This window comes from Haliaeetus albicilla, chromosome 19 (assembly GCF_947461875.1).
Source record: "Haliaeetus albicilla chromosome 19, bHalAlb1.1, whole genome shotgun sequence".
Lineage (NCBI taxonomy): Eukaryota > Metazoa > Chordata > Aves > Accipitriformes > Accipitridae > Haliaeetus > Haliaeetus albicilla.
In genome coordinates, this window is record NC_091501.1 from 24904558 (window position 1) to 24919967 (window position 15410).

The following is a 15410-nucleotide window of genomic DNA, read 5'->3' on the forward strand; positions in this document are numbered from 1 at the left end:
GTGGCAGAGCAAAGACACTTGACATAGGTCTTACCAGCTGTGGACACCCCAGTGCTGACTCGTTCTGGACCAGAGCAGCACGCACAAAACAGTAGGACTGTATCAGCCTGCACCCTTGGGTTGATCAGCTGTGGCTTCAGAAGTCCGGGAAGCATGCCTTAACCCTTCAGCCCCAGGACATTCCGCTGGGATGTCAGTTCAGGAGAGGCTGGCATTGCCCATGAGGATTTGGCTATCCCGGAGCGTCCGTGGTTGGTGGGTAAGTTGTCTGGTGTTGGCAAGCTGCCTCCTCTTGTGTAGCGATGATGATCTGTGAGGCAGCTATTGCTATGGTTTATTGGCAGGGCCTGTTGCTGAATTAACAGCAGGAATAGAAAGAATGATGTTCCTGAAGTGTACTGGAGCAGCTGACAGCACTAGTGTGTCCAACATTTGTCTTCCACCAGCTCACAAAGTATGTGTGAAACAGAAAGGACAATACCGGTTCATTATTGCGTGCCTAACCCTAGCCCCAGGAGAGATCCACAAACATCCATAATGCAAGGTTCTCTGGTAAATAATGGGATATCAGGGTGTTCTGGCATTTATTCACTCATGCAAGAGGAGATTTTTCTCTCCTCTAAGCTGTAACTGTCTGCATCTGTTGCTGGTCTATAACTGTCCTGATTCCTGAAGTCACACCTTGAACTAGAAGTCAGATTTAACTGCGCCCTAAAGAGAGATGTGAATTGTACCCACGTAAATGAATAAATGTAAACCACACAAATTGCAGCACGGCTACAGACAGTACATTCAGGCAGCTGAAAAGACCGTGTTCCTCCCTACTGCCTCTTCTGGGATCCACTCTGCCTTTTGGGTACGAAGTTTATTGCCACATGCTACAGGTAGCATCCACAGTGGCCAACTTCCAGCAGCAATGAGCTGAATATTATGCTGCTTTGCAGGCCTATTGCGGGCATCTGGCAAGTGCGCTTTCTGCAGCAGGGACCTATTGAAGGGGAGCGGGAGAGTCAAGGGGGATTTTTTTCTTTCCTCTGCTTTCTTTGTGGAGAAAAATGTGAGCAGCGCAATTCACCTGCGACTACTGTCATGAGGTCTTGTGTAAAGCTTTGCTATCCTCTTCCCATCCTCCCAAGCACCCAAAACACCACGGCATGACCCTGGCTTGCTGTCAACAGGACCTTTCCTCAGGGCTGTAGCAGTGAGAAAGCAGAGCTCTCCATGCTCTCTCCCATGCCTGTGGGCACGAGTGGGCACCGGGTCTGGCCAGAGCTGGCTGTGGATCCCCGCTTGCGTCCCCAGCTCCCATCCATAGCCTGGCGAACAACGCACGCCAGACCTTTGCATGTCTTAAACCGTGACCTTGTATAGCTATTTTTCCACACACAAATGGTCTCATTTTTCTCCTGCTTGTGTTTGTGTTGTGCTCTTCACATGGGTTTTCCGTTATTAATCTCCTTTAGTTACACTGGTAATAGCTAGGTTCCTTCACTGCAGACATATTTTTCTCCTCTCCCCAGAGGGTTTGTGGGCACAGCGAGGCGGGGAGCGGAGCAGTGAGAAGTACAGCCTTCATAAATCAGGAGGCTGAATGAGCTTTTCCCAAGGTAAAGGCGATGCCTCAGTTGCTGTTCTATTAAAATAGATATTTTAGAATGTGATACGTAGGGGTTTGTTTCATATGCTGGAGCTACCTTCAGGAATGAATCTTCCCATTGTATATAAAGCCCATCTAACTGCTGAGAAAAGAAGGCTTTTTAAAAAAATGCGTTTCATCATATAATGTTTACATTTGCTTTACATTGTTATAGACTTACTGACTATTTGGCAGCTGAGACTTTTTAATAGTTCTGTTTTTCTTCTTTTTTTGAAAGCTAAAGGCATCCTGTCAGATTTGGAAGGGCCAGGAACTGACCTGTTGTCTCTCTTTGCCAAGTCCGTGTAGTTCCTTGTGCAGGATATTTTCATAAATTAATGCCTCAGTAAAGTTGTTTTAAAAGGAAAAAGAAAGAAAAAAAGTGGCAGGAGCCCAACACCCCGCGATAACAAACACGTGCAGCTCAGCAGAGGGGTGAGCAGCCCCTCGGTGAGAAACCTCTGGGCAGCTCTAAGGCGATGAGTAACCCCCGCCATGGTCATGCCTTGGCAGTCAGAAACCATGAGTCAGCCCCCCCTTCCAAATTATAAGGGGGAGGTTGGCTTCAGAGTCCTTAGGCTTTAAAAATAATAATACATGTGGGGTTTTCCTTTTTGCCCGCCTTTCTGATGTTTGGACCCTTGACTATACATTCTGCTCGTGTTTTGCCGTTTCTCTCACCGACCCTGTGGTCCAGCGCAAAGTTGCATCATTTTTTTGAACTGCAAGGCGAGGTTCTCATCTAATCACTTCACTCCAGGAGCTGGGGCTTAACAAACAATAAATATCACAAGCCTGGCAAGGAGCTCTGAGAGCTCGCGCTGGTGATTGCTGCAATAACAAACTTGGATGTTTATGCAGTGTAGAAAATAGATGCAGTGAGAAAACAGGCTTCAGTTTCAAGATATAAATCTTCCCCGTTGTGAGAAATAGCTTCAGAGAGCTGTTTGTTTTAATTAATAGTTGCAGAATGGTGAATAATTGGGATAAAATAACTGGCCCAAACCTTCACCTAAATCCTAGAAGAAAAAAAAAAACAACAGACATTAAGAACTTCTTTTAAGATATGAAATTTCCAGCTAGCTTGTGGCTAAACATTTTCAAGTAAGAACTTATAGCTAGACTCCTGAACCCAGTTTTATAAAAGTGTCCTGGTTTAAATCTGGCCATTCATTTAAGTTCCTATATATAGATTTAGGATATCTAACTTAAGGTTTCATTTCTAAAAAATATACTTTGGCCTCTTTCATAAATATATTTTTATATTCATATATATATATATATATATATATATAGTGAGAGAGATGTATGCATCTCTAAAATTCCTGGCTTCAGGCCTTGACTTGGCAGTGAAAAGAATATGTAAGGAGGTTTATGAAAAATAAATCTTTGCATTCCTCTAGCACCTTTCACCTGAGTATCTCAAAGCAGTTTACATCGAGGAGGAATTATGCCATATAGGGAAATATTTTTAGCCTTGCTCAACCCTAGAGGAAACTGCAGCACGGAGCGGTCCGGTGACTTGTCCCAGGTTGTCATAGTGCATACGATGGGTTTTCTGACCTGACCCAAGCTAGGGAGTGCCGTCTGTCTCGTCCGTCCCCCTCGCCGCTCTCCCCATCGCCTGCCTCCCGCTCCCGCCCTCGCTGCCGAAATCTGGCGGGGCCGCCCTGTGGGCTGCCGATCCTGCTGCTGCCCCCCCAGCACCTTCGTTTCTTTCAACATTTCTCACATCCCATCTCCCTCCGCATTTTGGAAGATGCAGCCCTGACCCCAAAGAGTTTACAAGGTAAATAGACAGAGATTTTATGTGTGGGTGAGAGAGACGCTAAGAAAGGCGGTTGTCTTGCCAACACCCCCTAATCACTTTGCTTACGTGTTTTATGTCTTTCCCTCATTCTTTATCTTTTTTGTTTATTTAGTTTATAAACTCTTCAGGCCGGGGATCCTGCCTCCTTCTTCTGCCTTTACAACACCTACCACAGCGTGGCCCCGAAGCTGGTTGGAGCCCCGCGCTGCTACCACAGTACAAACAATAATAAATAAAACCAGGACTGTGAAGAGATTATAATTAGAGCTGTGCAAAACTCAGCAGTTTTGGTTTGCATCGGTTCCTCCCTGCTGAGTCTACATTGTGTTTTGGATTTGTATGCAAAAAACCCAAAGCAAAACTCCCAAAGTGCCAAGTGTGGCCAGGTCTGGGCTCAAAATCCTGCACAAACCAGGGTGTTTTTAACGGTTCCTCCTTGAAATTATAAATCTGCCAAGGCTCAATCCAGGTTTACTGAAAGGTTCTTGAACCTTTGCAGAATTTGGGGGCCGGCCAAGTTTTCGGTTTCATTACAAAAGTCTCTCTCAGCTCTGCTTAACATACTAATTGCCACACCACACTGCCCTGTGGCTAACAAGAGGATTTAATCTTCCCCGGCTGCCCGTGCAGATCCACTTATGACCACCATGGCTGGCTTTAAAACCAAATTTCAGATCGCCGCATTCGCTGGCGGTGCCCAACTGCTGCAGGTAAACAGACCCGTGTCCGAAATCCTGGACGGAGGCATTTGCTCCGTCCCGGGGTATAGCACCGCAACCGCCTTCAGCTGAGTAATCCCTCGCCTTCCTCGCCCGAGTGCCCGTGGGAGGCCGTCGGGAGGGAACCGATGAGCAGGAGGTTGCGGGGAGGCACGGCGTTTTGGCTGGCAGCACGGGCGTGCAAAGCCTTCACTGCTACCCCCTTGCGCACACGGCTGCTGCTCACCTCTTCCTCCCTCGTTAGAGCTAGAGGTGAAGGGCTCCAGCCCCCAAAAAGTGATGATGCTTATGCGGCCAAAAGGCCCGAGGGCGGTCAAGTGCGGCAACACCACGCGCCAGGGCCAAAATCAGAGAGGCGAGGAGAGTAACATCCTCCCCAGGCTGGGGGAAGCCCTGCATCCAGGGGATGTACGTGGGGCTCCGCCTCAGGCTAGCAGCGTATAGGACAGCTTTTTAAATAGCTGCCTGCCAATAAAGGCTTCGTACAAACGTCTTTTGAATCCAGCCGCTTCCACTCCTCGCCCGTGATAAAGAGCAGCAGGCAGCTAGCGCGAAGCTGGGCAGGAGAGAGGAGGTGCGGACATCTCCGCCATCGACAGGAGAGGAGGGGAGTACCAAAATGAACCTGGCCCGTTATAGGGCTCGGCACAGTGCTAGCTATGGCCTGGTGCCCCTACCAGAGCATCCAACATCTCAGGGGAGCAGAGACCTCCTAGCTCCTGGCTTGCAGGTCTTTCCACAGGCTGTGCAAGCGAGGCTGGCTCCTGGGGCTGTCGCGCTGTCTGGCCGTGCGAGACCACGTACACTTTTGGGATATGCTAAGTCACAAGTGTTTGAACTAGAGCTGGCAGGAGCCTTCACACCGAAACGCATCTTCCCTGGCAAAATTTGTAGGATCTGCTGTGTTACAGAAAATCATAGTGATTTTGATGAACTTTTTAGGAACAATAAGTAAAAACAAGTGAAGATATGAATAGGGGTATTTCAGTGTTTTCCAAATGAAAAGTTGGGGGGGCATGCATTTCACCGTGATTTTTGCCTTCTGCAAATTATTAGCAAATATGAAAGGGAAAAATTTAGATTTCATGGCAAAGAAATCATTTGCTTTTACCCAGGCTTGGCATGGTCTGGGGGTCTGGAGGGTGGGTTTTTTTGACTCTTTTTGCAGGATAGAAAATCCACTTTCTTATTAACAGTAATTAAAACCTTAGCTCAGATTCCTAGGAAAAAGTGGTTGTGTGCCTTACCATGGGCATTTCAGCTGACTATACTAGAGGTAAGGGAAAGCAGGGCGAAGAACCCCAGCTTTTTTGATGGGGTGCATAGTGCCTCAGCTGGAGCACGGTACGTGACCGCGGTTCACGTACAGCTTTTGCTTTTTCCCTCTGTTCTTGCGTAACCTCTCAGCAGTAAAAGAGTCATTTAAGCACAGAGGAGGAAGCATCCATGGCCCTGGGATCCAGGCTGGAGGCAGCTCTCCTGGATGAGTAGTCTTTGCTGTGCTGCACGGCTCTCCTGGGCTTGCTCCTAAGTCCAGCCACGGCTGGACCGTGGACCTGTACACCACGGGGAGGGCAGGGGGGTGCAGCTGGGGCGGCAGGGCCGTGCCTTTCAGCAGCAGCAGGGCTTAAGCACGCTCTTTCATCCTGGTTTCAGGGCTGGGCACGCAGCGAAGGAAGCCAAGCACAGCAGTCAAGCGGCCAAAACCAGAGCCTCAATGTCATGGATTCATGGTGATGGTCATTTTTGGTTTACACTACACTGGTGCAGAAAGACAAGCACCCAGTCACAGCTGGGATTTTTAATATGCTTTAAAACATGAAAGTGAAAGCTTTCTGAAGTATTAATTAGCAAAAAGATAGATATCTTATTTTCCTTCTCACTGATAACTAGTTCCATATGGAGTTAAACAAGCTTGCTCTGAAGGGATGAGAGACACTGCAGAACAACAAATAACCCAGGCATTTTTAAATAAGGCTTAGACATATTATAGATTATACTGAGTTAGAAGATCGAAGTCGTAGTTCATGCTAAGTAAAAATATTAAAAGAGCAAGTAGATGTGAAGCAAAGCAATTAAATCTGGGGGTCTTCGGTAGTCCCAACAGGTACCTATTTTATTAATGAATTTTAGCTTGTTGACCTGAAAAAGATCTGTTTTCCCCCATGGCAGAAAGTTGCGTAAAGACCTCCATGGCTTCTCAGTTCTACCTGTAGAACCTCAAAAAAGCCAGTAACCCAAAAGCTTAATTAAACTGCAGCACCAGTTTAAATTATTTTACTAAATGCTGGGACAGTGAAATCTCACCAGGCCATTCTCATATTCCTACACCTCAATGTTCATGTTAATACATGTCCCTTTTTATTGCTGTGCTTTTTCTCTGCAATGATATATGAAAAAGAAGAGACATGCAAGAGAAAAATGATTGTTTCTCCAAGCAAGATCTATAATATTCTTCTCCCCAGCAGTATTCCCTGCAGTATAAGGCTAAAGAGCTGTAAGAGTGATAGGAGGTGTAACCGACTTTTTTTTCCTTAATTAACAGTGCAGTGCCTTGCAACAGAAAACTGAAGCAGGTTTCTGCTGACTTAGCATATGCCTCATGAGGAAGAAATCTATCTGGCAATTATGGCTTTGCGTCTCCCGCCCTGTCTTCTGTTGTTTGTATAAGACACCGGTACTTCTGCCACAGGCTTCTTCGTACAGCTGTCCTGTCAATGCCAGCTTTCATAGGTAATCCATCTAGCTCAGCAGAGTTCAAATAAGACACCTCCCTTTCTTTAATTAATGCTTTATTTGAGTCTCCCCTGGGGATGTAGCCATGCTGATTTTTCAAAATTCTCTGTTATTTTTCAAGCACAAAAGAAATGTAAAAAGTCCACCGTTGAGATTCTAAATTTGGAAAATCTGCTTTACTCAGTCTCCTATTCTCAGTCAGTGTTTTAAATGCCCACGGACATCTCTTTAGCTACAGAATGTATTATGCAATTAATTCTCTAGCTTGGGAAGGAGAAAAAAGACTAATCCAGTCAAATTCATTCTCCCTGCAATCTCTTCTGATGCTCTGCATCCACAGTTCCTGTAGCTATAGCCAGTATATGCACTGATTTATGCTGTCACACCCCACGTATGCTCAGACCCTTCCAGGTGCTGAGCAATCTCAGCTCAAGTCATGAACTGTTTCTTGCTGTGTAGTTGCTTTTGCTGCACAGTTTATGCCTGTGGCTTTTGCTGATCTGGGACCGAATGCTGTGGCTTGGTATGGCTGAACAGACAGACAGACACCCTCAACGTCAGGTCACTGCGGCGGCAAAACCGGACCAGACAGTCTAGAGTCCACCCACTCACCGTGACTTTTTCAAGAATTCATTAAAAATATGTGTGTGGCAGTGCTGTTAATCAGGCCTCGTATACACAAGCGAGCTAGTAAAATCCATCAAATCACAGATAAGCCAGACAGGCTAAAACCAAAGGGTTCAGCAAAGCATGTTTGAATCAGTAAGAATCAAGAACTGCTACGCCCTCAATCAGCACTGTCTGATAATATTTTACTTGCTTTGGGTTTCTGTGTTTTAATGAGCAAACAATGGTGTTTTGTAATCCTCATGATTTAAATACATAACACCACGTTGTGCTTCTGTAGCTTCTTCCTCAAATTGTGTTGTGTGCATTAAGCAAGGCTTGCGGCATCCTTCAAAGGGTGGGAGAGTTTCAGTGAACTTGTTACTTAAAGATGACCCTAGAGACTTGGCCCCTGCAGAGTAGAGAAGAAATAAGGGCAGAAGTTTTCATTCACCCTTTTCAACAGCGCATAGTGCAAAGGTACGGTTTTCACTTTCCAAGACCCTTACGAGTCAGCTCCTATGAAGCTTACTTCATCACTTTCACCGAAATAGGGCACATCAAAATGAGTGTCCAGACACAGGCTTGATTTCCTGACATCAGCACAAATCTGCACACGGACCAGCCCTTAGTTTTGCTACAGGGTTTGGCTAAATGGTATGACAATTCTTTCGCAGAGCTGAAAATAGAAGCCCAGATGGTGGCCTCCCAGTGACACCCTCTGATCTCCAGACAATCATCCTTTTTCTTCCCAATTAATTTTTTTTCCTGGCATGACCACCATGCCACACTTCCAGCCTTGCTCTGCCGTGTCCATTTCAATCCTCAAAGAGCCAACAGTAGGAAAGAGAAAGGAGAACCACCATCTTCTCTCCTCCTGTCCTCTTCCAACAGGGACTGATCTTCCTTTTTCCAATACAACTTACTTGCTTCTTACAGCCAACATTTCAGTCCCTGTTTTAGATCACTCTTATCTTTTGTACATCTGTGTCTTCTGTGTTGCACCAAGACTCAAACGTATCCAATTTCATGTGATTTCATGTCAGAAAGAGAAGAAATGGCAGATTATTTGATTCATGTGGTTAACAAAAATTGATGAGGTTCATCCAGGAAGTGATTTGTCCTCAATGCAGGAAGGCTGTGCTGGGGAGTAGACTGGAGCTTGGGTTTATGAAGTTCTGGTCTAGTCCGACAAGAACTGCCTGGAACATTTCTAGTACCTACATGTCTTGCTATCTAGATCACCATCACCATAATGCCTGTGCTCCTCCCAATAATAACACTCCCTCTCTCCATCTCTATTTGCCTTTCTTGCCAGCCTATAAAACCAGATGGACTGATAATTTGAAGTAAAGCTTTGTGTGTATAAGTACCAATAGAGAGCAGTTGTGTATCAATACTTGTGATAAGGCATAGAAATGTAACCTTGTCATACACAGTCCATCAGCTGTGCTAACTAGATGCTACCTTAGGTGGATGTCAGGTCAGTAGGCCTGGATTAAGGGAATTCACCCGCTGATTTCAGTATCAGTACGTAATCCTTGCAACTCAGCTGAGAAGAATCAAACCAGCTGCAGCACAGTCCAAAGTGTCCTCCCCATTACAGGAACTGGTGAAGCCTGTCTAGTCATAAGGCTGGTGAGGTTAGATTTTGTTCTCATGGAGGAATTTAATACAACTCAAAAAAGCAAAAGTAAAGGCAAAACAATCCGAGTGTAGAAGGCTTGATATCATCTCTTCAAAGTGTTAGGTGAGGCACAAACACTGAGTTCATCACACCCATCTAAAATGCTGAGCTTATCGCATCCATCTAGTGAAAGAAAGGTTAGGGCCACTTCTTTCTCAGTGCTCCTTTGGCACCATTTAAATACTCAGTACTTCATTTTCTTTTTCTTGTTTCTCTCTGTCCAGCATTGTTTAGAGATTTAAAAATTAAATTAATCAGCATCTGGGAGCATAAGTTCCAAGGTTGCTTTATTGTGAAATTAAGGTGTGACTCACAGTAGCTGCATATCCACCTTTGAGGCTGGACTAGCTTTGTTATTTTTGTGTGTTGTTTCTTTCCACGCTGGTTTTGCAGCAGGACTTGTAGCCACACAATATAATGAGCTGAGAAATGGCAGTGCGTCATCCAGGGTGCGGCTGAAGAGCGATGTCGCAAAGAGAGATGGCAAGATTACAGGGAGGATCTGAGCAGGATCTGGAGGGGAGTAAAGAATGAAACATCCTGTAACAACAAAAATAACCATTTATGTATGTAAATCAAGAGAAAGAGAGTTCTGCAAAGTCTGATTTACCTACCGGGGGAAAATCAGGGGAAAAAACCCAAATGTTTCAAAGCACTGGCTGCAAACAGACACACAGGTGCATGTGCAAATAGCTAAAATGAGACAAGCTCTGGCAGTAGTTACAGCACAGCCAGCAGCCGAGAGCTGCTGCATAACGGCAGCTGTGGAACATTACCGTTGTGTCCACTCAAAGAGTGGCACCACTTGAATTCTTCAGCTAGAAACAAGTACTTCTGGGAGCAGTAGAAATTATGCTGCCTGGTTTCCTGTGGCTCTGTATTTTGTGGTTGATTATCCGAGGCTAATAAGGGGCAAGAGCTGAATAAAGCTTTTCCTGTGGTCAGGGCATCCTGTGTGGATTCTCCAGGGTCTAATAATACAGTTCACCTTCCTCTTCTGCCTTTCCTTCAATGAGGCACTAATTTGAATGTCTGTCTTCTGCACAAGTGCCCAACTTTCAGAAATCTGTCCAAACTTTTTATCTGTAAAAGGACTCCGACTCTCTGGCAAATGTGTGAAGCCGGCCAGTTTACTCCAAAGCTGCTGTGGCACCATATACACAGATACATCATCAGCTAAACCTCATTTGCTTAGGAAGCCAGGATTCATTTGAAAGAAAAATATCACACCTTCCCTGAAGCAGTAACACTGCTAACATAATCTGTGTGCTGACCAGGCCTGCTTTAGGAACCCAGGGCTGAACTCTTGAGAGCTGCTTAGCAATTAAGCGAACGGCATCTTACACCAGAAGCAGCAACCACAGACACAGGTCTTACTGCAGAAGTTCATCAGTGCAACTGTGGCATAGGAAATATAAAAATATAATGCTCACCAAGAGGGTACCCACAGGAAATACCCCAGAAACAAAGTGCAGAGGGATAGACCTTTGTGTTTCCATTTAAACAGGAAAGGTAGATGGAAACCAAAATAAATGAAGCTAGACTTAAAATAAAGATTACTATATTCTAGGGCACCAAAGGTTATAACACCTGACCTAAGAACGGGTGGGGATGTTTGGGATAAAGGAAGGGAGGCCTGGAAAATTGTGGACTTATCTAGATAAGTTTCATGGAATGAAAATAAACAACCGATATCTGCTAAGGGGTACACGGAATAAGTCAAACAAGGCAGTTTGGTGGTTAATATATTTTTGGTGTTCATGGAGAATTGGGTCTGCCAGAACAATAGGCTGTCATGGAAGTGGGCTTTGTGTAGCTTCTGCTCATGTACCTGTTTGCCTGACCTTTGAGGCTAGTGGCAAAAGCTCCCATCGACTGAAGCTGGTCTTTCTGTGCTGTTTGCACCCTCAGCAGAATGAAGCGAGGAGCTGCACAGCTCAGTGTTGGGGCAGGGAGCGCTGGCAGTTGGCTGTGAGACATTGACACACCACGGTGAGATGTTTCCCTGTGTACGTGCCACCTGGCAACCTTGCTTTGGGATACAGCATCTTTTTAGGATTGAGGCCAATTCCAAATCTGTTACAACTCATCCCAAAAACAGCCAGTTAATGGGAGCCTGTTCATCAAAGCCCTCTTGTTGTTGTTGTTGTTTCAATGCTAGGTCTCTGCTAATACGGATGCCAAAGTCATTTCATGAAGGATGCCATGGTAGATGCCAATTATCACTCCTCAGAGACCTGAAAAATAGTATATTTCTGTGCATATGTGTGTATGAGTCCTTCAGGAGACTCCAAAAGCTTATCCTAACGGTATAGTCTTGCAAACTGTTGACCGTTCTGGCTCCGGTCCAGCAAAGCACTTAAATATTTGGTGAACTCAGCAAGAATCTTCACATGCTTCAAGCTAACACATCCATAAGCACTTTGCTGGACCAGGCTGACAGAGCCTGCACTAGAGCTGCACCTCGCACAAGAGAAATCTCCCCAAGCTATTCATGGTCTCTAATGGCCAGTGCGGCCATTTGCTTCCTCACAGACAGCTACCAACAGGCTACATCAACATTTGCATTGTCTGGCTATGCTAAAAACAAAAAAAAAAACATGTTTCGGTGGCTTTAGCATTTCACCTCAATGATGTTTCTCTAACAGGGGAGAAGCAAGGTGAGAGGGAGGCAGTTTTGCACACAGTGCTGCAGAGAAAAGATTTCCCTTCCCAGAATCAGCAGTCTCTGGACAGCAATGAATCCACTCAGGGACATGCTAAAAAATAAAGCGATTCCTAAAATAAACAATTCAGACTTCGAACCGTATGATAGGCAATTAGTATGTTTGAATAATTGGGTGTAACTGTAGGCAGAGAGAAGCTACAAGACCAGATGTGCACATAAAGCTAAACATAGGCTTTACAGGATCTAATCAAATCAGTCCACCATCTGGTATGAGAAGAAAAATCATGTGACAGACCTGGTCAACACGAGAAAATGGCACGAATTTCTGGATAACGAGCTTAAGCTAAATCAGTATGTTACACAAGGCAGAAATGGAAGCATCCATAAAATGGATTGCACTAGTTCAACTAAATCACATCTGATTTTACTAAACTGATAGCATTTTCTCCTGTGAACTAGACCTTAGGTGACCTATCACAGATAACAAGCTGGCAATATTCAGAAATAAGTACGTGCAAGGTAGAATAGCTCATGGCAGACAAAAGTTCACATACACTCTTCTCTCCATACAAAATAAATCCTACCCATCAGATGACTCTTCTCCAAGCAGTTGGTGTTAAAGCCCTCAAATCAAGTGTTTCTAAGTCAGAGCTGCAGCAAGTGGATCCTCCTTCATTCTAGCTACCTTGGAAGCCAGGAGCTGCAGCAAAGGTTGGAAAGAGGGGAAATGGTAGGGTCTTAGGGGGACATGTCTACGTGGTGGTAAACCTGTGAGCCCAAAGTTGGGCCAGTGCTAGAGAAGGGGTGTTCAGTGGGCTGAACTGAGGACTCTGGTGGTTCGGAGACTCTGGGCTGGGATGTGGTGTTTGCATGGCCGCGGCAGCTCTGGCCCCAGGTGTGGTTGACTTTGCAGTGTCAGCTGGAAAATATCACATAACACCTTGCAGAGACTCTGGGAATGCCCTTGCTCGCCTTCTGTGGTCCACTGTGCTTTGATGGCTCTTGGTCATCCATGCTTAGGTTTGCAGTTTGTTGTGGGATGAGGACTGCACATGGAGGAGAGGAAGCCTGGGTGTCTTGTGGGGCTTCCAGAACCAAAGCACCTATCGTACAGTGGCTCCAATAGCAGGGGATGGGGCTCAACAACGCAGTGTCTCTTCCAGTCCTCCACCCCGCCACGACACCTTGGGCTGTCCTGTGGGCACAGCTTCATAGTTTTCCCCACTTGAGTGAGGCAAACAGGAAGCCAAAGTCAATCTAGCTTAACCAAAAGCAGAACTTGCTGTTGCTCCATGACATTTTGATTGGTAACACAAACTGGGCTGTCTTCTCTCGCTCCTCCATGTCGTGCTGCATCCCCAGTACCAGCAGCCCAGACACGTTGCAGACAACTGCACGAAGGCTGTACAGCTCAGCCATTTTGATCAGTTCATGTAGGACTGCTACAGGCAGGGAGAGAGCAGAGCCTTAAGGAGGTGACAGCAACTTTATTTGATTTATGGGGTTTAGCTTTTGATACAAAGCTCCACCCACTTAGCAACACATGAGTGTATTTGTGGGTTTACAGATTTACTTCAGTGCTCCAGCAGACCATCTTCCCCTTCTGCTACTCCTCTGGAAAGAGTTCAAGTCAGTGTGTTGTGTGCATAATTGATATTGGCTCTCCCAGCCTCCAGGAATCATATTAAAAAGATAGGCAAAACCTGGGGGGAGGGATATTTCTGGCTTAAAGTGAGAGGATTTGGGGGAGACCATGTGGCTACTCCAACTGAGTTTTCCACATATGCATTTTGTTTATGGTGTGCGTGTGCAAAACATGTCAGAAAAAAAGCTCTCGGGGGAGTTAGGAATCTGTCCAGCATTTGGCAAATCCCCAGCATGATCCAGCCCTCCTCCTCCATGCTGCTGCCATTCCTAGGGTCCCCTTCTCCACAAGGCATTTCTGCAGCAGGAGCCCACCGAGGTAAAAGGAGGTATTTAGAGACACCAGCTTTCACAAACAGAGGCTCAAAAGCAACCTCAAACGGCACATAGGTATTGAAAGCCAACCTGGTGCCAGAGGTGAAGGGCAGAGACGCCCTGCGTCCCACAGGTTGAGTGACCCAGTTCCCGTTCATGGCTTGCTGTGACTCACTGGAGCTGGTTGCAAGACATTTTATTTGTCTAACAGTCCTGCATGTCACCATGGAGTCCAGCCCCCTTTCACGGGGGGATGTTAAAATGAATATACATTTCAACACTCCTTCAGCTCACCTCATAGCCCCAATAACAACAGTGTAATATTCTAAACTGCTTTTGCAAGTCTCCTTTCTACAGGGCAGTTGAAAGGATATAAAAGCATTTTAACAATTTTATAGATCGTCTCCGGAGCGCTTTTGTGATGTGGGAGAACAGAAGTTTTGTTGCCATTTGCCCGTGGACAGCTGCCAAACTCACCTGTCTCCACAGAGCCTGCGAGGGCCATATCACATCTCTCTGGAAACTCTGCAGCCAGCCCTGGATGGCTTCTCACTTTACTCAGCCGAAAAACATGTTGCACAATTTAACCCTTTGCCCGCACGCTTGCCTGGGTGTGTTACTCAAAACCGGCAACTCGTTCCGTTTGGGCTTAAGGAAAGTAATAGCTGCTAGGTGGTTTTGGAGAAACCTAAAACCAGGACTCTCTTGTGAAAAACCTGCACCCATGTGAAAAGTCTCCTAACCCTGCAAGTCATCCTACTGACTTCAGTCAAGCCTTGAAGTGTCCATAGCTTTCCTTTTGTCACTCCTTAATCACAGTTAACCAGCCTCCAAACTTGACCCCTTTTTAACAGGCTCCAATCCGACAAGATACCTAAGAATTTGTCTTTCTGACTAAAGTTTTACCAGTCTAGTTGTATGTTCAAAGTAAGGCATATTTTAGAGCATCTGAAGCCAGAAAGTGGTGGCTTGAACCTGTGTATAAAACGCAAAGCTAAGAATTAGAAGAGATCTGCCCCTGACCACATCTTCTTATGGGTCACTTAATTTTGCATGGTCCTGCTTCTAATCTCAAAAATAACCACTAAAACCCTCCCGTGTATACGGTTGACACAGGAGAACTGAGCAGCTTCATTTGTTAATGTTCAGGAAATATTTGCAGATCCTTATGTGGAAGGTGTGACAGCGTGTAGTGTAATCTACTCCCTTATGTATCAATTTCTCATTTTCCCTCCCTACAAATGAATATTTACATTCTCCACCCTCCTCTTCTGGAAAGAAAAGTGCATAAAATTATTCTACATCACTTTCTTTCACTGAGTTGGCAAAATACAGAGAAATACAGCAAGTTTAAATGACATGGAATATGCAGGCATAGCTTATCTAAGATCAAGCGTGCAGATCAAAATCAACAAAGCCTCACAAAAGAAAGCCCCAAAAGATCTTTCATCTGCCTGATCCCATTTCCCTGCCTACACCTCTTTTTACCCTACTGTAATGTATTAGTTCTGCTTTAGTTTCTCTCTGCGCAACGCTTCTGCTTAAGAAAGATTCTGTTGAGTCATTACCAGCATCAGCCAAACAGGCTT

General features: G+C 45.5%; 1 protein-coding gene across 4 annotated transcripts in view; it reads left to right on the plus strand.

Moving 5' to 3' along the window:
• Positions 1-15410, plus strand: part of LOC104323056 (potassium voltage-gated channel subfamily KQT member 1) — a 517159-nt gene that overhangs the window by 488729 nt on the left and 13020 nt on the right. The window contains exon 17 of one of the 4 annotated variants that reach the window (XM_069806842.1): positions 3559-3707. The exons of the other annotated variants lie outside the window; for them this stretch is intronic. Within the exon in view, the coding sequence (XP_069662943.1) occupies positions 3559-3675 (117 nt within the window). The 3' untranslated portion in view covers positions 3676-3707. Of the gene's footprint in view, positions 1-3558; positions 3708-15410 lie in introns of those variants that run through there. 4 annotated transcript variants of the gene reach the window in all.